The sequence below is a fragment of the Notothenia coriiceps genome, unplaced genomic scaffold, assembly GCF_000735185.1.
Source record: "Notothenia coriiceps isolate Sejong01 unplaced genomic scaffold, NC01 NC01_scaffold00037250, whole genome shotgun sequence".
Classification (NCBI taxonomy): domain Eukaryota; kingdom Metazoa; phylum Chordata; class Actinopteri; order Perciformes; family Nototheniidae; genus Notothenia; species Notothenia coriiceps.
In genome coordinates, this window is record NW_011369951.1 from 12427344 (window position 1) to 12450529 (window position 23186).

Here is a 23186-nt window from a genome sequence, read left to right on the forward strand (position 1 = left end):
AAACATCCTAATTAAATAAAACTGGTAGAAAACCAAAAATGCATAGATGGATGGATAAATAAGTCACATTTTCCGTTGTACACTGCAGTAATTTATTTCAGCATGCAGTCACAACGCAGCTCCTCAAAATGTGGATGGTTTAGAGATTACGCTCTGCAATTTTGCTTGACCTGGCTCTGGTTCAGTGATTTTTGCAACCCTGCTACTGTGATGCAGCTGGAGATCCACCTGTTCTACACATGCATCATAACATCTGACCCACACTAAGAAGCAGGGCTGAAGCATGCTACAACTATGAAATATTTTAAAACCAAAGCAAACAGTTGTGCTGTGCTCCTTGAATACTTTTTTGAATTTATGGCAATATAAGGTATGGCAAAGGACGTCCGTCAGTCCACCACTTTGGTCCTGACTAAAATAACACAACTATTGGATGATGTGATGATGATGATTGCCACAACATTTTGAACGGACATGTTATCCATAGGATGAATTCTCGGTGACCTCTTGGTTTCTTCATTCGGATGAGCGGCAGTACAACGGATGAGCAGCAGTACAACGTTTTCACTGAATGAATATTGCATTTATTTATTTGAGGTTGTCAACAAATATCTACTTGGTTGGCTTAAGGATACAATGTGGTTGGAATATAAAAGCCTCAAAAGGTTGGGTTTATTTTCTTGTATTCTTGTATTCAACCATGTAAATAGATAAAACCTACTAGTTGGATTACCCATCAAAAACGCTGCTTACACCTACACTGAAAAAACTGAAACGTTTAATTTCATTAAATGTATTAACAGTCGAGTAACACTAAGCACTATTTTAACTGTTGGACTGTATGTGAACACAAGCTAGTTCATGTGGTGTTGATTAATTCTCATTTTGCCCACTTGGACCTCTGTGTCAACTTTCAGTGAGAATAAAATAGTACAAGACCAGTATTAGGGTCATTATATTGTGGAAATTGAATACGGTGTGTGTGTGTGTGTGTGTGTGTGTGTGTGTGTGTGTGTGTGTGTGTGTGTGTGTGTGTGTGTGTGTGTGTGTGTGTAGCCTGGCGGCAGTGTCCTGGCATTCCTGGCCTGGATGCACTGTAACTCAGGGTGATAACAAGGAGAAGATCCCCCTTAGTCTGAGTGAGAGCACAAAGCCTGTCTCTTAATATTTCACCATAATTACTTTATGTTCTCTCTCGTTCACTCCCGATTTCTCTTCGTTGTCTTTTTAAGCTTTACCGTAGCATAAAGAGTACGCGTTCCCACAGAGATACCGAGTGCAAACAGTACATAATGAACCATCTCTGGTTGTTGACTGTGACAACAAGGAGCCTCACAGATCAGTGTAACACACCATCAGATCACTACCATCCAGTTCCATATTTAGCACAACGCCAAACAAAATCTCATCATGTACATGGGGAAATGTGTTGATTTCGATTCAAATGAGACTGCTGTGGTACCAGATAGCTTCAACTAGGCACAGTTTGTAGAATGACTTCAACTCGGCCGCTAAGCTGTTAGTGACTGATCTATTTTGTAAGTGCCAGCTTATCATAATCAGCTTTTGCACATTTCTAAGCCGGTGATTCAACACAATCTCTGAACCTCAAGTAAATAATTTGAAGAATGTCAGTCGTGCAGGGTAACTTCTCTGCTGTTTTGACAGTTTTTATTGTAGCTTAAAATAAAAACTAACAAAATAAATATTTTTCTGAGGGCACAAGTTGACAGTGACATTTCATAAAACACTCGCGGGACACATAATGTGTTATATTTAGCTAGCTTTCTTCTGTTAGCTGAAATAAGTTGCACACCATGACAGAAAACAACCAACAACAATAATGAATGACAAAGAATAATAATTTACTGTTTCTTTAAACTCTGAAGTTATATGCAATTTGTTTCTAGAAGTGAAAATGCATACAGGGTTGAACAGGCAAAAAACAATTCTTCAGGGAAAGTCAAATAGAGTATGATCTCAGTAAACATTAAGCGGTCAGCATGTTGCCACTTTGTAGACAACATTTTTTCATGAGGTCGCTAAAAACGTTTTCCTGCCAGCAATTCCGTTTATTTCAAGCTTTTTTCCTGCGAAGGGGCCTACTTGTTCACCTCTTAGATTCCACCAGGCGGTCCTCCGTTAAGATGGTTGATTGGTTGATGCAACATCAGAGTTTGTGAATACATTTCAGCACAGTTCCAACACAAGTGATCTTCTAGCAGAGCAGGAATCTCAATTACTGTTGGTATTGTCGCTTTGTGTTGTTAAATCCAAATGGCTTTCATGTATGTTTCATGTGTATAATGGTGCTGCTTAAACTGTCGCCGTTGTGGAATTGAATCCATGATTTTGTTCATGTTTTTGTTTAATCGTACATCTAACTGCCAACCCTTGTAATTATAATAGAGGCACAAACGCGAACATGTCCAAACAATACCCTCGTGCATTTGCTCGCATGCATAATCCCAGATATGTAAATGTGAAAATGAAGCCACTGGGTAAATCAGAGTGGTGCGAAGCAAAACAGAGATTTCTGGGAGGACACATTAGGGACACCTACGTTTACATTAGACAGGGAATTTTGGTTTTCAACTGGACCTATTTAAATATTGGTTTGTAAAACTGCTGTGCTGAATCATCCCTTTACAGCATAAAAAACGGTTAATTAAAATATGTTTGTTACAAGTCCTCATATTATAAAAACAGTAGATTAAACATTTGACTAAACATGGAGGAACAATTGCATGTTCCAGTAATGTGTTTTTGTTCCTTTTGTTTACAGTAGGATCACAGAGTGAGGTTTAAAAGCACTTTGATTAAGTATACGTGGGAACTGAAACACACAAGTGCACTTTCAGGCAAAATGTAATCGAGAAAGGAGAGAGTATAAGAGAACGCTTTGATTGTGTTGAAAAGATACACATAATTATTTAAAGGTGGGGTATGTCATTTATTTCAGAAACACTTTTTGTTATATTCCATGGAATGCTCTTAACATCCCGATAGCAATGAATATCTTAAGTGCTTTGACAATAAATACATAGAAACATTTCATCTGTGGAAGCCGTAATACTGTAAAAAGCACGACCAATCATCTGAGCCGGCCCGGCTAAAGTAACTGGAGCCATCCAGTTACTTTAGCCGGGCCGGCTCAGATGATTGGTCGTGCTTTTTACAGTATTACGGCTTCCACAGATGAAATGTTTCTATGTATTTATTGTCAAAGCNTTGAGAAAAAATATTATTAATGTAACCCTTTTAGAAGGGAAGATATGGTCATTTGTTCTGGGAATGTTCTTTTCGAGCCTGAGACCTGAAAAACAGGCTCAGGGCTAAACAGGTTAATTAAAGATTGTCTTGTTTTCCAGATCCCCGATTTCAGAACTGGTTAAAGCTCCACTTAGAAGGTAAAAATGGCAGCAGCATGTACAAGGGGATTACTTAAATTATAAGAATGACTGTGAATAATTGATCAAAGCCTCCATTTATTATATTTAGTTTACCTGCAAATTGTCACATTTATTTCTTCTGAGTCATTGCCAACATTTAAAAATATATATATATCTAAAAGGAAAATATGTGTCATTATATTGAATGGTTTAAGGTAAGCCCGACCTGCGGCTGACGTCAAGGATTACAATGCTGCATCCTGAATTCAAACAACATGCATCGCAAAAGTAAACAAAAACAGCAGCCTTGTGAAACTCTCCATTTGTGACTGATAAAACAGCCCACCTCTTGTCTTTGTATTAAGTGGCCAATAATGGAAGCTTTTACTGTGTTTATTAATCACAGCAATGTCATGTTAAAATGTCTGAGCAAGGAAAAAAACACTTCAATATGGATTGACTTTGACTAGTTTTCACTCTATGATAAAGTTATTATTTTCAGGAATGTATTCACACAACCCTTTTTTATAGTAAACAAAGAAAAAGGGCTTCTCTTTTCAGCAAGCAAAGCCATTATAGTATTGCTGTTAATTACACCCACACTAATAACACTTTCTGTTTTGTTTAGATGCTGGCAGAGTGTCCTGAATATTTGTTAAATCTGTATTCAGCAAGTATTAATGTTTTAAAGTTGGAGGGTTCTTGCTCTGTTTCTATGAGGCCGGTCATGTGTCCAGTGAGTGACATGCCTTCTGATCTGGGACAGCAAGTCAGTCACTGTCAGATGTAAATACGGAGTAAAGTATTATTTTGCATAGATAGTTTATTTGGCCATTGTGTAGCAGAGAACAACAGCAGCAGTCTGAAGATTTGTATGCAAAACTTCTGCAGGCACTAAACTTTTTTATTTAAAGGGCAGCAAAGCAGCAGAATTCTGTTTAAGGGATTTTGTAAATGTGTAGAATCTACATCAAATGTAACTTGTAAATGAATACCTTTTACATTTTATATTTACATTTAGTTGTGCATGCCCTTTTATCTAATAGTGTTTTATTTTATTATTGTTTGTCTCTATCTTCACTTTTGCTGTAACCATGTTCATTTCCCCTCCGTGGGATAATAAAGAAATTCTGATTCTGATTCTGAAATGGTGACCAAATAATTGTGCAAGTGAAAGACGCACAAAGAGCTCTGATTGAAATGTGCCTGTGTTTAAGCTCAACTGAGGCTAAAACTAATTTAGAGCAATACAATAGGGTTAGGCTTAGCCCTTAACCTTTCTGTTGGAGCTATTCATTGAGTTATGTTATTTAGTAGGGAGTAGGATACTCTTGCCAGAACATTGAAAATGTTTCCTGCGTAAGAGCTGCTTAATGTTGCCGCAGCGGCAGTTTATTTTTTAATTACATTTTCAGTTTAATTTCTTAATTCTATATGGATGTATACAACAGCGGAATAGGAACATTTTCCCTGAAGGTTGTACTGGACAACAGCTTTACCATTTGAGTATCAGAGTAACTGTTTCACTGCCATTTGCTGAACATTAACAAAGTTAAATTCAGCCATCACTGCATGTGCGTGGAACAAAATATTTCAGATTGTTTTCTGGATAACAAACAAAAACATTGGGATATTAATGAGACTTTAAAAGGCAAATTCAATTATGACTGATGGCCAGTAAAGGCAATGAGTGATACTACTTCCGTATTGAGCAGAAAACGTTTTCCATATAGGATTGGCCTTTTATCTGGAATAAGTTGTGTTTTTGTAAAACAGCCAATGTAAAAAGACAGTGATTACAATAAAACAAAAAACAAAAATACTATGTAGTGATTGAATTGTATGTCTGTGTATGTCCTGTAGCTGTGTATATGACATCAAAACCTTTGAACCTTTTGAGATCAATTATTTGATCATGTACGATAGGCCTTTTCCTGTCTTTTGGCTAAGGAATTACTTTTTCTTGTTATGACAAAGAATGACTTAGATTCTGTTGGGGAATCACCTGCGTTTATGAGAGGACCATCTGTCACTTACCTTGCCAATGACCCTGGGGAAGGGAGCTCTCTGGTTCTCAGTTATGATCATAGGAGGGACCAGCAGGGATCTCTTTGAACGGGATGGGACCATGTTGCCGACACCCAGAATGTCCTAAAAGACAATGGAAGAGAACAATATTGTTGAACTTTGAAATAACAAATATTTTATATTTCATGCGTGTAAGCCTTTCGTTAAATTATTACACCTGTATATTGGCTTAAACAACATTTAACACACGCAGCAAGCAGTAAAGTTTGCATTTTGGTTAAAACATATATTTATTTTGGAGTGATTCCCAATTTCGAGTAGCAGGAACTATATGAAAAGGAATACAAATATTAACTTGGGTTTAATCAGCCCATATGTTGAATAAGGGGATAGGAACGATGCTGGATAACAAATCTTTAAAACAAAACAGGGGCAACCAAGCCAAAAACATTTGCAAAACTGAAGAAATGAGAGATGACAAGGTTTGGGCAGAGCAACTGAGTTGTTCATGCAGAAAGAGCCAATCTGAAATGTTATTTTTGCTCTTGAGAGCACAATAGCATAATATAATTTAATTTTCCACTCTCCTGCTGTAGTCAACAAGGATGTGGTTGTTACTGTATAATATAGCGAGATATTTCCTGCTCTTTTCTTTACTTATAGATCACTTATACATTTAGGGTAAGTCCTGCCTGCTGACAAGGAGGTGATGATCTATGGGGGTGGTGGCAGGCTGAAGGGTGTCTGTACACCTGGACACCAGCCGAGAGATATCACACACACACACACACACACACACACACACACACACACACACACACACACACACACACACACACACACACACACACACACACACACACACACACACACAAACACAATCTCTCTATATATAGCAGCCATTCCATTCCAGTGTCTGTTGAATTCCAACACAGAGAAATATTCTAGATTAAATCTATAGAAAAAATAAAACAAATGCATTTTACTCAAACACATACCTAGTAAAACCATAGAAACTGCAGTTTCTGCTGCAGTGGTCTCTTATGTTTTAAACTACTTAACATTAATTTTGTTAAAATGTATTTCAGTTATTCTGTCATCCTGTACACATTTCTTTTTCAATTACTCTGGCTCTGTTTGCTTCTTTCACGCCCAATACCTTGAGGTTTCATCTTAAAAAGGGTTGGAAAAAGCGTCATTCACACACTGTAGATGCAATTCTACAATGAATTTAGAGGCAACAGTTTGCCTCTAATTTGGCAAAAACAAATACTTAGAGAAAGAAGCTAAGGTGTATGTGTCATGATTGAGATGTTACTTTTCATCAATTCACTTTTCCCTAATTCTCCAATAAAGCATCAATTAAGAGTCAGTATTTTTCCTAGTGTACACTCTCAGCAGGGAACTTGTAAATCCAAAATCCCCCAACCAATGCAAGAGTGCAACATTTTGTATGATGGATCTTGGGATATTGATCACCTGCTCAAAGACTTTTTCTGCAACAGCGTGCATGTCTACTCTGTAAATGTATGTCCTAAGGGGTGTCAAACTCAATTTCATCGCGGGCCAAATCAGCATTAAGGTTGCACTCAAAGTGCCGGTTGTAACTTTAACACCATATAAATAAATATATATATGTTTTATATTACATTATTGCCTCTGCATTGGATTATTAGCGGATAGTGTAATAACTTAATAATTAACTATGTCTGAGAGCAGAGGTTTAGGGCAACTCATTTCAAATAATTGCAAGTCTCTTCAGTGCACATGTCACAAAATGGGATGCATTGTGGGACATGTAGTTTATGTACATCGTGCTTCTGTAAAGTTTCATGAAACCGTATAATAAATGTATTATATTTTTTGCAAGCTCTTGCGGGTCAAATAAAATAAAGTCCAAGGCTGGATCTGGCCCCCGGGCCTTGAGTTTGACACCCCTGTCCTAAGGTCTTCTTTGAAAAAATGATGGTACTCAAAAGACATTGGGATATATTTGTCTCAAATTGTCTTTGCATAAATCAGTCAGAAAGCCAACCTCTATTGGTGAAGTGGTAAAAGATTGGGAACCATTTAAATTGATATTTATTTTCTGATAAAAAAAAATGCAAATGTGGTGTACATAAAAATAAAATAACTAAATCTTTCTAGGTAAATTTAACGTAGAAACATCAAACCACTGAGCCTATTATAACCACTCTTTGATGCGCACCACAAACAGCAATTGGAAGCTAAAAACAATCAATGTTGAGATTACAAAGAGAAACTCTGCACCTTCAATTAAATGTATGTTCATGTGGTCTCCCTTTTTGCTGCTAAGACAATGAGTGCCTCTTTTCTTCTTTAATTATAAAAAAAACAATTACTAAACATTTTTTTGACATTAAACAGTTACTATGTTTAACACACATCTGGTCGGCCCCATGCCACCACAGTCCTTGTCCACACAGAGCCAGTCACTTCCTAAACGTTGAGCACAATGACCGAACAATGAGAGAGAGAAAGAAACAGCACAGCAACAAGCCCAGTCATTGAGCCCTGTGTACAGTTTCAATATCAAATAGAAAACACTGACCTCAGGTTTGTTTGCTTTAATTTGCAATGCAAATAGTCTCTTTTGTCCTTCATCTTTTATAGCCTACTGTACAACCAATTGACAATATGCACTGCACACAGGTATGGTTGTGAATGTGTGTGTGTTTGTGTGTGCAGGGGACTGTTTGCGTTTATTGTTCACACTCCTGTTCTCGGCTGACAGGGACTCTGGCAGCACTCTCACCCCTGTCAGAATGACGGAAAGAGAACAGGTAAGGGGGGAAAACTGAGCCATTTGTTTACAGCACAGCGGCGACACTCTGACATTGAGGGCAGCGGCTAACACTCCCACACCTAAACGCCTCACTCGTCCACCTCCACCAGCTGCATAGGTCAGAGGGAACACAATGTCACAGTATTCATAAACACAACCCGACCAGAACAAACCAAAGACACACTGAGCGGTCTCTAAAATGGCCACTCTTATCGAACCCACTGGGGGATGACCTTCCAAATGTCAAAATCTAAAAGTGGACCTGAAGCAGTTAAACAGAACACTGCACAAATCTGTGAGACATTAGAATACCTACTTTGTGTCTAAAGAGCACAGTCAGTGGTGTGTGTACACACTATATGGAACCGGTTCACAAGCGAGATTATGGGACTTTTAAGCGTTTCCTGTAAAAACCTGGCCTGAGTGTGAAACCCGGGAATGAGCGCCTCAATCCCATCACGCACAGGTCTCAGCTGTGGGATATTTGTAAAGGAGGTAAGAAGAGCTTGGGAGGCACCATGAAGTATTTTTAACGGCTAGATGTGAGGACAGTTGACAGGGGTTAGGGCTGAGATAAATCGCTCTGTCAAATCCTCGTCTTCCCTGAGCTGAGATACAGTGGACATATAGAGGGAGAGATGGCGCTTTAAAACCTATTAATGTTCTGCAGGATGTCAGGACACACTCACAAAAATCTCCAGCTGGACACAGACATGTTTCCTGCTCGCTACGGGGTCTTCTGATAACAGGCAGCCTGCTTCCTTTCCTCTCACCTTCTTACCTGCCACTTTGCTGTTCTCCCACGTTCCTTTCTCTCACTTAGCGATAGCTTTCTTTCACACATCCTCCCTCTGCAGTCTTGCATGTTGTGATGAATGGTGTTCTCACAGGTTGGTGACACCGTAAGAGACGAAAGCTATGAATGTTTAATGTCTCCTGTTCATAAATTACTGCTGCGCCATCCACCTTGATCCAGCTTGAATACATTTGCTCTTCTTTCTCTGTCTCTCAAATGATTATTAAGGCATTTCCGTGTACTGAGTTGCAAGTTTCATCAGAACAAAATGTAATCTCTTGAGGAAGATTAGAATATATTTGAACAGTCACAAAGGAGGGGGAAAATCCCCATAATGCAGAATGTAACAATTGTATTTACTCAAGTATTACTGTTCTGCTAATTTGAGGAACTTGTAGTTCATGTGAATATTTCCATATCATGTCTTTCACAGGGAAAAGTAGTTTTTTTTTATAACTTATTTCAGTCTTAAAACTTTAGTTTGGGGTTACTTTAAATATAATAACGTATAAATATGATGTTTTGCATGAATTCAACTTTACTGTTTTTCCATGCTTTAATGTTCAAAAAGGTCTCTATTTTTTATACTACCTGTGCTGCAGCACCTCTTTTCGCCCTCTGTCTGAAACCCAAGCCCAGTCTGCTCTGATTGGTTAGCTGGCCGGCTCTGTTACTGTTAATTGGTCAATTGGTCTAGTTACTAAATGATATGTGTCAGAGACACTTGATTGGCAACTTCTAGTTATTTCTAATCATTTTGATGGGTTTGGTATGTTTTGGGGCCAATGGGTACTTGATAATGAACAATGACAGTTATTTGATTTATTCATTTACCTACTAAAGTAACAGAGAGTCGTGATATAACTCTTTCAACACTGTGTTACATGCAAATAAACACTGTTATAATGTAACTACACCACAAAGTGTACTGAGTTGCGTGAGGCCCGTGTGTGTGCAGGCACGGGAAAGATGAGAGCACTTTTGTCATTGGTCATCGCATGGCAGTAGAGTCACGTCCTGCCATCTCTGCCAGTTTTTCACTATCAAGTATTATTGTAGAATGTTGTTCTATTCAACTCACATTTCGCTGACAATGGTTTGTTGGAGACCTTGGGTGAGAGATGGACAATATTCAAGGCCAGCAGCGGTTGGTGTTTGGATCAGGGTTACGTTTTTTTACGTCTATGTAATGTGATATAAACTTTGTGAGATATCCAGGCTATGTCAGTGGCAATCAGTCAGCACACCACACAGTGACAGGCAGTTTGTACATTTTGAAAAAGTTCATATGTACAAAAGCACACGTATTCTGATGGCCGCGTCTTGTAAATTGTTTGGTGTCAACAGCCCACAATATGTCGACAATTTTGTTAGAGTATACTCAAGAAAGCATAAACACTTTGTGGATCTTAGTCAACAGAATGCAGTAGAGGAGACTGTATGACTAATGCTTATTTCAAATATTCAATTAGCTGGCATTAATTAACCACGTGTGCAATGTGATTATGTGTACAATCGCACAGATAACGACGGTGTTGAGTGTGAAAGGAACAAAAAATCGAGACACCACTGTTTCAAACCAAGGCTCATTATGAAATGATTAGTCATTGTAAAACTTTGCCCCTATTAGATGTACATTACAACCCTAATTGCCCAAACATTTTGAAACTTAAATGTTTAATCATCTACTATACATTTTCATCAACACCCCAATTATATGGTTACACGGTAATCCATAGAGACAACATTTGCCAGTAGTACATCATGCTCGTTCACTGTTCCACTATATCTTACCGCAACTCACCTATAATCACTTTGCTGTATCAATAACATGTCTGTTTTGTGGAATAATGGGTAAGAAAAGACCTTATTGTTGACTCTGACCAAGCAATGCTACTTGAGTTATAATAACACAAACATGCACTCTCACTATGTTAACTACTCTCTCACGACTTACATTATTCCCAGACAAAGAAAAATAATATTGAAAATGTTTAAGCATCCCAGAAATGGTTCAGCACTTCCGCTCGATATGCTAGAATAATATCCCATCCAGCCGACACTGAACAGTCCATCAATCTGATGATCCAACAGAGAAACTCTCTACCGGCTTTGACCAGCTCAGAGAAACTCTCTTCTACTCACTGAGAAGCCAGCAAGATACCCCCAACAAACACCAAGAAACGGCACAAAGCCCCATCAACCACTAAAACTAACAACCTGTTAAAATATTACCATGATTTCACAATATTAGATATACAATAAAAACCTGCAAAAACTGAACCTGCAAATCTAACCCCCAACATCTACAGTAAAACACCCTCATGATGAATGATTCAAAAACCAATAATCAACACTGACTAATTAATTGACATCTCACATGAACACTCAATACAAGCAACAGTTTAAAATTACTGGTGAAAATCGCTACAGGAAATAAATGAAACTATATAACCACGGATATTCACACAAGTTGCTGTATTATTTCACATAAAATACTGTATTAAGGACCATTCCGCTCTGTGATAACACAAACAAATTAAGGGATTTCTTGGCTTTATTTTGTTTCTTTTTTTGGTCTTGGTTTTGTTCTTGTTTGTCTACCCTCCCCATACCCAAATGTAAAGCATCTTTGGGTTCAAGAAAAAACCGCTATAGAACTATAAATTTATTATTAATTATAAAAATAATAATAAGTATATCCAATATATTACCTAAGCTCATGCCCTCGCCCATTAACAACTCCATCTCGAAAATACTCACTTTCTTTCTTACTAGTGGCAGCGATATCCCCAAATAACTCCCTCTATTCGAACCAAATGAGCACACCGTGACAATGATGGCCATTAAAAATAACACACTGACCCGCGCACACACAAAAAAATCCTACCATATCAATACTCGATAAAAATTAAAGCGCTTGTCTCTCCAATTGGCAATACTTGACCATTCAGGCTCCTTCCTGAGGACATACTCTACACTGAGAAAAACACTAGCGCAAAAAGCCTACAGAAAAGACCAACACACAAAGAACGGCATGGACAAATTTAAACCCCCCAAATTGTCAAGACACATTCATTCTATAAAAACATCGACATGAACATACATTGACAGCTGGAACAATACGCAACTGTCTGTGTATGACACTGTAAGATAACGTGCTCCCCTCCTCACTAAATTCTTTTCTGATCTCCCTAGCTCGCGCAGCGCAAAACTGACACACCCTATGTACTGACACATCAGCTAAAACACGCCTACCAACCACATAGCACCATGTTCCCTCAAAATTCCAACTCAAACAACCACCAGTCCACTGGCCATATCAAAATATATTACACAGAAAGATAGGAGGAGATCAAGAGAAACTGTCTCGCCATCCAAATAAACCTAAAACCAGAACCGAGGAGACCTCTCCACACATTCAGAAATACCATACTTTGCTATCTCTTAAGAGCTGTAGGCCCATATTGATTGAACGCAACTGAATAGTTCCTCGATATACTAAGCACTGGCAGGACACCCATAATGTACGTCCATCGCCGGCTAACAACCTCATTATAAAGTCCTACACCCCCCTATAGATACACTCGGTCATAGGAGAAGAAAGGAGGAAGCATCTAGCGCGATCAATAATAGATCACAAGATAAAACCCGTGTGGCATCAAAGGACTAGCGCGCCCAATCACTTCTGTTTTGTTCCTTTTTGGACGTCCTATCCAGCTATCTTTCTGCTATTACCATGATTCGCTGTAGTCGCGCAAACGCGTGATTAAGTCAAATAACCATGACATACAACCAAGTAAATTACACAACCAAAATAAAATGGCAATTCTTGCGAATACGTCTTCATGTTGCTGAGTGCTGCTCAGACACGAAGCCGAGCGTACGCGCGAGGAGTAGAGCTGTAAGAGGAGGGCCGCCGCTCAAAACACTGTTCCACAGACCTCGTTGAACATCGCGACCTACTAAGCAACTTCAACTGGAAGTCCAAATAAAACGCTGTAAAAACGACACATATATCTTAACTGTTTCTATCGTTGATTGATGAAGACTGACAACACAAAAAAAAAAAACAAAAAAAAAAAAAACAAAAAAAACACACAACAAAAAAAAAAAAAAAACAACAAACATTGAATGTGTATTATGATAAAAAATAACTATATATCGCATACAATATAACTTTAACAACATTATTCATATTACAGCTCAAAAATATATATGAAAGAACATACTCTGATATGGCAAATAACTAATCCTAACTCGTGTAACAACGTTCTGCAAACAAATAACCACCAGAAATAAAAACTTACTGTACTAAACTTAATAAATGACTCACAGACCAATACCACAGCATCACACACTAGTACACCCCGCCATACAATACACAACAGTCAACTGGACCACCATGGCATGGGCAACTGTAAAGGTCACAGTTATTAAAGTTGCCTACTTTTATTCAAATTTACTGTACAAAAATATACAGTCCAAGTAAACCTCAGATGCAAAATAAACCCTTCAGAAATACAATTGTACCATATACAATAAATAAACTTATAACAGTAAAAAAATTAACTAGTCGAAAATCACTGCCACAACTATAGATAAAGCAAGTAAAATATACTGATAATTTTACAGCCAAAACAACTCATTATAGCAGAATATACTTCTACTCCCACTCATTTTAAAAAAACCCCACAAAAAAATAATGAATAGAAAATAAGTAACTAATGTAACTTAATAATATAAACACAGAAACAAACACATATTATTATAAACACTCATAATCAACTCCTATCATTTGTACTGAAAACAGCTAACAATATAAAATCACAACACTTATTATCTAATTATTATAAGAACTTTAGTTGCACGCTAGACTGCCATAAATCTACAAGACGATACNTGTCAGCCTTCCATCTGTGCACAAAATTATCTCGTGCCCTCATTGGTCATGTGCGCGTTCGTGTGTGTTGGAGGAGGGGCTCTGTAAGGAAGTCTGAAGGAAGAGGCAGATTTTTTCCGGCTGTGTATTTTCAAATTCTAGCGCACTCGAGCTGGTTTCTCCAAAATGACATACCCCACCTTTAACTTCCATTCTTTGCTGATCTTTAACAGTCCCCATGAACTCTCTCTGACACTTTCTCGGATCAGAAAGTAATTGCACTTTAATTGGCTTTAGTCACCATTGAAGTGGACAGTGCCGTACATCAAAGCATGATCATGGCCCGCAGAACACACACACCTAACATGAGATTGGCTGGAGTCGCATTAAAGGTGGAGGTTGGAGGCCTTAATCATCTTTTAAGCTCGAGATGAAAGATCCTGCTGTCAGGACCCCCTAGTTGGCAAGATCCTTCAAACCGTTATCTTTGTAGCTAAAAAGAGCCTTGTTAACGCTGAGTCCCAATAATGGGTCTCAGACAAAGCTCTGTGATAGGAAACTCTGGGGAAAAATGCAATTCAGGGTGTAAATACATTTTCAAAGGCGGCTCCTTCGCTAATGCCAAGTGATTATTTGAGAATGGTGTTCTCCTGAGCCTTTTTTATGAGGCTGAGCACACTCTGCCTGGTAAGACACGTCAGCTATCAGCTCAAACACACCCATGCTGCCACCTTTGAGATTACTCCTCTGATTCCCATCTCTGCCAGCATGGAGACTTGACATTTAGTTACAAGACAGAAAATTGTCTTCAAACACCTCAAAGGAAAACTTTGGTGTCTGACAGAGGAGGGGAGGCAGGGGGGGATCGAATTGTTAGGTCTGACAGACAAAAGAGTGAAGCCAATGTCAATATGCTTGGATGTCAAAATAGGTTGCTTTATCATTTAGAGGGAGAACATCTACATTGTCTTTCATTATAAAGATGATTTTGCTTAAACACTTTAACCTGTTAAGCCCGGGAGCCCCCGGGGGCGGGGGCTACGGGCTTTTATTTCATAAAACTGTGTCTCAGGGCTTCTTAATATTTAACAACTTATTAATGTGTCATACCCACATAACGGGAAGAAACAAAGCTAACTGACGTTATGAACCATTTTTAACGAAACAAAACACAACTCTAACGCCAAGCCTCTGAATTAGCACTAAGCGAAAGAGTGCTAACGCACTTAGCACATAACTCACAGTAGTAATATTGTATACTTCATCGGTTCTGCACAAACAATATATCATATGAAAGCTGAGATTCCACAGATTCCAATGGTATAAGTATCATCACTCCACGACCAAGACTCAGGGCAGCGAAGGCAAAACCAGACACAATTTAGCTTTACGGGGCCAAAACGGCAAATACGTCTTACCTTTGCTGTTTTCTGATCAAGAGTTGTGTTCAATTGCATTACAACGCATACAAATGCTGCTAAAGGTTAATCCAATGTTTCTGTGTCTCTTTGAAATGATTACTGATAATCCATCATAACATTTTTGTAAAAAACGGAGAGAGCTACAACCCAGCTTCCGGTTTTGGGCATGCTAGCTGCGCATCACTCTCTTCACCAATGGTAATGTTTAGATGGATTTTAGGAACTTCCCCTCAATTCTATTGGCTCTAACGGTTCAAAAGTGGTGTCAATCATCAACATCGAACGATGCGTTCCAGAGATATGGAAAATACACCCAAATGACCCCAGAAGTGGGGTTTTGTTTCTAAACCTCTCTAAAAAGGTCAAATCTCACTTGTTTTGCATCAATCTTGATACAGGGTACTTATTATATGTTATAGTTTGGATTCCTAAAGCTTTTAGTCTACCTTACCATCATTCAAGGGTGGTTTTCACTATAGGTAATAGTTTTCTTTTGGACGGAAACTACAATGTTCAATTTGAAACTGAATTTACTTTAAAATAAAAACATCTATATTGATTCTGACATTTTTCTACATCCAACTCCAAGGTGTATCATTTCTTTGAGAAAAAAGATGATTAATTTACCCCTTTTACAAGTGAAGATATGGTCATTTGTTCTGGGAACGTCATTTTCGAGCCTGAGAGCTGAAAAACAGGCTCAGGGCTAAACAGGTTAAAGAGAAAAATATATGTCAAACATATCACTGGTTGACAGTTTGGTGTAATTTGTAAAATACAAATGATGGAGTGTTGTTTGTTCTGTCCATTTTATAATAGGTATCTGCATTTAAGTCTAAGGTAAACAATCCCTGAAAATGTCTTAATTTCTTATTTTAAACTTAATTAAGAACTTATAGTCATATTTTGATGCCATGAAAGCATGTGGATGGATCTCAAACTGACCATGCTCTTTGGTGAACCACTTTCTGGAACATTGGCCATTCACAGGCTCCATGGGAGGTTTATAGCCTGAAAAGAGCTTGAATGTCAAACTTGCAGGAAAAATTGAACTCCCACCCACCCGCTCCTCCTCCTAAAGAGTCATCAGTGAGGGATTTTGGCTACCCTAATCCGTGTTGTGCACAGTTATTCCAAGCCTGAGCCAGCACTCAGAATAAAGAAAGTGGGTGCGTGTTGGTGCGTAGTGGTGAGCAGGGTAAGTTGCGTTCTCTCATTGTAGCCTGACTTCAAAGCCGCGCGCTCACTATGCTCTCCACTGAAATCCCCCTTTGAAATGCCACTGACACTGTTTGGCGCCGCAATTTGCAGGCTCTAAAAAGCGCACCCATGTTATTGAAATAAATCTGAGGCTTGTAATGGGAATGGAAATGAACACATCTTTCATGCTTTGGCTTAGAAGTTAATATTGAGATGGAGCCTTGTTTCCCTGGAGAGTAGGCTGTTGACTTTGTAGCTCTCCCTCAGTGTCCATTGTAGCCTTGCCTCTCCTGTCATTTTTTTCCCCCACGTCCTCTATTCCTCACTCCGGTATTCAGCTCTTACCTTCGTCCAGATGGCAGAAAACGATACAGTCCGGAGGGAAGATTTTAAAATGTCTGCAGTGAGAGAGATACAAGAAGCCAGACTAATAGTCGCAAAGGTTAAGTGTACTAAATGAGTGCTTTGATAGACTTCAGTCTATTGATTTTATTGTCAGCCAGCACTAACCATAGGCTTTTCAATTTGAGCTGGCGTGATCGAAGATAGACATACTAGACGTGTATGGATTGATGACTTTCAATCAGACACACACAGCCATTGCTTTTACAAGGTAAAGGGATGGGAAGAGTCGGGAGACATATAATGAGAGCATTAGGTGGTAAATTCCTCCCAGCTACCTTTTATCCCCTGTGATTAAGAAACATGAACAATACAAGTTACGGCAGAAAAACAGTGAAACAATACGGGTTGGTTTGGTAACAATGTATCCCCTCCTGTGTACTAATTTGTATGTATTGGGACTACCAGTTAATAAAGCTTAATTACAGTGGGAGTTGGGCTTCAGAGTCACATCATTAGTGAACTAAAGAGATGAGATACTTATTCAAATAAACCAATACAAATAATAAACTGTCTGCCCCTTATGTAGTTAGTTTGTCATAGTGTTGCAACGCTATGTAGCCTTGCTTATAATGACTATGTTAGTGGAACTTATCACATATATTTTTCTGTTTTTTACACTATTAATTTGTTTACATACTAAAAAAGGCCACAGTCCTGACTAATTTAAAAACATCAGTTGCTAAATATGTTTACTTCAAGTGCAGTTAACTATAACATTCTCTAGGATTGTGTGGACAGCTAAAACTGTAAACGTTGAGCAAAAACTTGGATATAGGACGACTAAGTGTCACACGTTGTGATGGACTGCTCAGCATTTTTTAAACTCGTTCCGCAAGTTGAGCCAATGTCCCTCATTTGATTGGCAGTCTCCATTCTTGAACTTACCTTTTTATTCAATGGCTGTGTAAGGTAGGGCTATCACCATTGTGTATGTCAGATGTAAATTAATCGATATACGCATGGGTTGGGTCAAGGGCACTCCAAGCTGTCCCCATTCTCGTTGCATATTTGGCCCCTACTGGCAGAAAAATTGCACAGACCATAGGGATCCCCTTTTTGACAGAATATGATGGAAAGTATGGTGATGAAAAAAAGTTGCAACAAAAGTCTGGGAACCTGTTTGCTCATTTATTAAGCTGAGGACAAATCCTAGAGAGTTTTTGTGACAATTGCCAGTTTTTCTTTTCAATCGTGCATGGAGAAGACTGATTTGAAGCAACAAACTACATGTAAGACTTTATTACATCATTACACTAATGGTTTCAAAATACATTTTTATTTTAGGGTTATATGGGGACTACATTGACATCTAAAGTACCTCTCAGCATTGTGGTAACATGTGTCATATTGTCCCAGACAAACCTACTCTTTTTCCCACCTTGTCACCGTTCTTGAGCAGTCGTGAACATCTTAGAGATTCTAACTTCCAGCTACATTAGGTCCATAGGTAAAGTATTGCTCCAAAACAAGATGTTAAAAGGCAGCTCAAACATATAAATATGGGCAATTGACGTTTGTATACAAATACAAAATAATTGGTTGGTTTGGAAGAGAAAGTGTCAAGCCTTTGCACGAGACATGGAAGCTGTGCTTTACTTTAAGAGAGGCACAACTGTTCCACAGCTACACAGAGGAACTTGTTAAATCTGGGCTCAAATCTGAACCCATTCCTTCATCAGAAATACAGTACTGTATGTGAGCAGAACACAGAGATGAGAGATTCCCAGATCATTGTGAAGGGTTTCCTTCTGCTCGCTATGAGCTACAACAGACTTTCTGTGTTATGTTAAACTAAAAGCATGACATCCATAATGAATAAGTAATATAAGGCTTTTCTTGAGAGCCCTGTCCTTCTCCCAGTGGAGGGGAGAAACAATCTTTCCAATCTACATTTTTGCTTGTTTTTACAATCAAATAAAAAGTTGTTTTTGTGGACAGACAACATGTTTTTCCAGAAACACGTGGCTGTATTGATAATCATCTCACATCATGTGCAGGGTTTACCCTGAGCATTGACAGGGCTTGGGTGCTGTGCAAATAAGACATTATGTAGGCTTTTGACTTTGAAATATGCAATTTCACTGAACTTTGGAACATTTTTATGAGTATGGAAATAGCTTAAACACAAAACGGTTTTGTTTTATAATTTAAATTCATCTATCCAATCATATGATCATTGGTTAAATCCCCAGCTTCAGCAATCAACATGTCGGGATGTCCTTGGACATGATACTCATATTGACATTGCAGTGGTGTGTGAATACATCTTAGTGTTTGCCTCCTTGGAGCAGGTGGGACTTTTTAGGGTAGCATCTGTCTCGGCATGAATGTGTGTGAATGGATATACGCTGACCTCTATATGTAAAAGCACTTTGAGGGGTCATAAGACTAGATACATAAATGTGTTGCAGGCCATTTAAATGCACAAAAGCAGCAAAGGGAAAACCCCATAAAAGCATAGGGCCACTTAAAGGGGACCTATTATGCAAAATGCACTTTTTGACATATTTTATACATAAATATGTGTCCCCGGTATGTCAGGGAACTCACAAAGTGTCAGAAAACAAAACCCTCTCTCTTTTCCTCCGTACCCGCATCTCAAAAAAGAAAAGAAAAGGGGGGTGCTAACAAGCAGATCCAGAATTTTCGCTCCTATAACGTCATTGGCGACATCCGGCCGACGTGACACGTCCCAACCTATCGTCTCCGGCACATGTGACACGTCCCAACCTATCGTCTCCGTATACATTCGCAGTTGTGTGTCTGCGGCTGCATATCACTTCGTTTAAATGAAATCTTTGCGTCCCTCACTTGCGTCGTTTCCCTGCGTTTAGTCCCTCCCACCAGGGAAGCATGGAGAGACGCAAGGAAACCACGAGAAGCAGGGAAAAGAGTTTTAAGAGCAATGGGACGTCCTAACTTAACCCACTTACTGTGTGGTTTTCAATGTCATTGTTAAATGTATTATCTCTTAGGGTGGCACAATGGGATGTCACTCTACTGGGTCTAGTTCTTTTCGGAAATAGGCTCAGACTATACATTGTATTGATACATTCATCAGTAGTTTTGTGCTTGTTAGGATTAAGCAGGTTAATATTAAAATCTCCACATATGATAATAGCTTTGTTATCTATTTTAGAAAACATGCCCTCCATCGAGTCTGTGAACGTTTCAATGCTTGACCCTGGCGTCCTATATACAGCTGATTATGACACTTTTATTTTTTTCCTTGTAGATTTCAATTGTTATACGTTCTAATAGGTTGTCAACCCCAGTTGTCATACTGTCCAACACACTAAAGTGCATAATTGTATCCACATAGAAGGCAACTCCTCCTCCTCCCTTATTTGGTCTATTTTTGTATCTGAGCTCATATCCATCCAACTCAACGTCTATGTCCTTTTCGTTGTTGATCCATGTTTCAGAAATAGCAATTATGTTGAATGGTGAGTCATGCTGCACCTGTTTTACCCATCAACAACATGTGTACACATCCATCCAAGAACACTCAAAAACCCCTCCCTTCGTGTTCCGTAACAGCAGGAAGCTTCACGGGAGGCCGGGGTAAAGAGGAGGTGAAGGATGAGGGAGGGGAGGATTGTCAGGCCTGAGGGTGGGGGAGGACATGGGGATAGTGTCACGAGACCAAAGGAAGTGTGTGAGAGAGATAAAGAGCGGATGAACATGATCAGAAGGGATAAAGCCCGCTAGAGTCATTGCGGTATCTCCTTTAGTCAGACAATACGAGCTCACACGTGCACGCGCCACATGCATCTGACTTTAAGGTGACACTCTTCTCCTCCTGGACCTTAAATCCTTTCTCCTCTTGCCACTGAATTCCACTCTATGTACAGCCCTGCAAAAGGGAGACAGACACATTAATAAGTCTACAATGCGTGCAATGGGTTATAAATATTGCAGCAGGCTTTTGAGAATAGAGATCACTGACTTTTATTGTAGCTTAGCTGACAGAGCCTTTCAGAACATCCTCCTCTTTCCTCAGGGTGTGTGTATATCTTCAGGGCATCTATTTATATCCACTTTTTTAGTTGGCAACCTCTTTAAGTTCTCTTCTTTACGGTGCAGTGAATACCTCGGTGACTTGTGGCTTGACATTTCGGTTTGTAATTCGTGAGTGAAATGAGTGAAGACATAACACCTACCCTTTCCGTGTGTGTCTTTCAGTCGAGTTTGATGACTGCGCGGGGAATGAGGACGTGAAGTTTGAGGTGTCGGACCCCAACTTCCACGTCAATGAAGACCTGAATCTGGTCCCTCAGCGAGATGTCCTGTACAGCCGGCCTATCCTGTTCGTCCACGGGCTGAGTGCACATGCAGACGACGTGGCACAGGTGGACGTCACTGGACTGCCAGTTCAGTCGCCGCACACTCTCAGGGTTAGTACAAATTGCTGTGGGTGTGATTTTATGCGTATGTTTTTGTTTTCTTTATTTACACATCATCAAAATTGTAAAGGTTACGCTTCATTAAACATTGAAAAGGTTACTGTGATGTAGTATAACCAGACAAAATATAGCTGTGATTAAATAACAATGTCCCCGTGGGGAATAAGTGGATTCATGAGCTGCTCTCTCGTTTGATATTTAAGGGGAATACACTTGGTTTTCTTGCCAGGATTTAAGTTACAAGGTTGATGCCGCAAAAGGTAAACTTATCTTGGTCCAAAGGCAACAAAATTGTCCCAATACTCACTAATTACACATTAGCTGGCGGACTATATCTTTGCCAGAGGCAGTAACTTCCTGGAGCCTCCACTGGGAGACACTCAACCAAGAGAAGCATCTGCGCCCAGCCAAGGAACAATTTAAACAGTCCGGCCTATAACAATGCTGAATAAAATATTTGGTTAAGTTAATACGCGATATTTAGAAGGGCTGGTGGGTGGATTTTATAATCCCTGGATAGACCTAGACATTTTTTTTCCCCCCATCTTTACTCTGAGCTAAGCTAACTGGCTGCCAGTGGTAGCTGAACATTCTCAAAAGTGTGCTCATTAAGGGCACAATTATTATCACCACAGCAGAAATCCCATGTGTCACACACTCAGCTGTCTCTCACTGTGAAAGGACATTACCCAGGTAAACATAACCTACATACTCATAGAGAAGAAGCAAGTTGACTGTTCTTTTAACTGTTAGACTGCTATGTTGTTAAATAAATATGTGTTAAGTTATCCATTTCCTGTTCCTTTCATTTACCTGGAGGTTATTTTTATGAATACAAATTGTAGTTTGAGTGTCGGGTTAGGTATTCATAATTAACCTGTAAGGAAGGTTCTAGTCAGGTTGTTATTTTTGCTGAATTCACTGATTACACTCCAGTGTTTAGAACACCAACAAACACCACCACCCTCAAACTCCGGCGTTTTGGCAGACAGATGAATGAGATTGAGGAACTGTAAGCAATGTGTGCAATGTCCTCACTCCTTTATCCTTCAGCAAAGTCTTATAAGCTTTTATGTATAACAATATGGTTTGGTAAGCAGGGAAAGCGTGCTCAGAGATGTGATCACAGGCACTGGAGGGTAATCCACACAACTTTCATACATTACTGATCGTTAAAGCAAATAAAACATAACACATTTAGAGGCATCTGGTGTCAGTCATGTTTATGTACATTTTGATGAATTCTAATCACCAATAATTTCAGGCTTGCTCATAACCTTAATTACCCTCAATTACCATAATTGCAACACCTCAGAGAAGCCATATACTGTAAGGCAGATGGGAAACACCCATACTATAATCTTTAAAACCAAATTCACATTAAAATGAAGTGAAAAGTAACCTAAAATGCACATATAACCGTGATATTATGTGTCATTTTAAGTTAAAACAGTCTATTTTAAAACACGTGGAGGTTTTACAGCCTTAGTAAAACACCACAGGGTAGAGCACAGAGAAGGTGATTGATGACATCCACCAAGAGAACCATATAAGAAGTTTAAAATAATGAGTTTTGATTTACTAAAGAGGATCACGTGAATGCCGCTGGAGGAGGCCAGGAGAACAGATGCTGCTGTGCTCTGCCAAGCTACAGTGAGAATACCCCCCCATCACCAGAGATGTGTGAGCTTCTGCATATGGCAACAAAAACAACCGAGCCCAGCACTAAATCTGCAGGTCAATGATTTATGGTAGGCAGTCTAAATATATTGATCCAGATTACTGACACTTAGGGATGTTTATCTGTCGGAAAGACCCTTAACACTTAAGGAGTGTCCGAGGGAAAGTGA

General features: G+C 39.1%; 1 protein-coding gene across 1 annotated transcript in view; it reads left to right on the forward strand.

The window, feature by feature from the left end:
* The window catches only part of LOC104967324 (cadherin-13-like), a 35153-nt gene extending 13394 nt beyond the window's left edge, over nt 1–21759 (forward strand). The window contains exons 3-4 of the mRNA XM_010796735.1: nt 21116–21327; nt 21658–21759. Coding sequence (XP_010795037.1) covers nt 21116–21327; nt 21658–21759 — 314 coding nt within the window. The remainder of the gene's footprint in view (nt 1–21115; nt 21328–21657) is intronic.
* The last annotated feature ends 1427 nt before the right edge of the window (nt 21760–23186 follow it).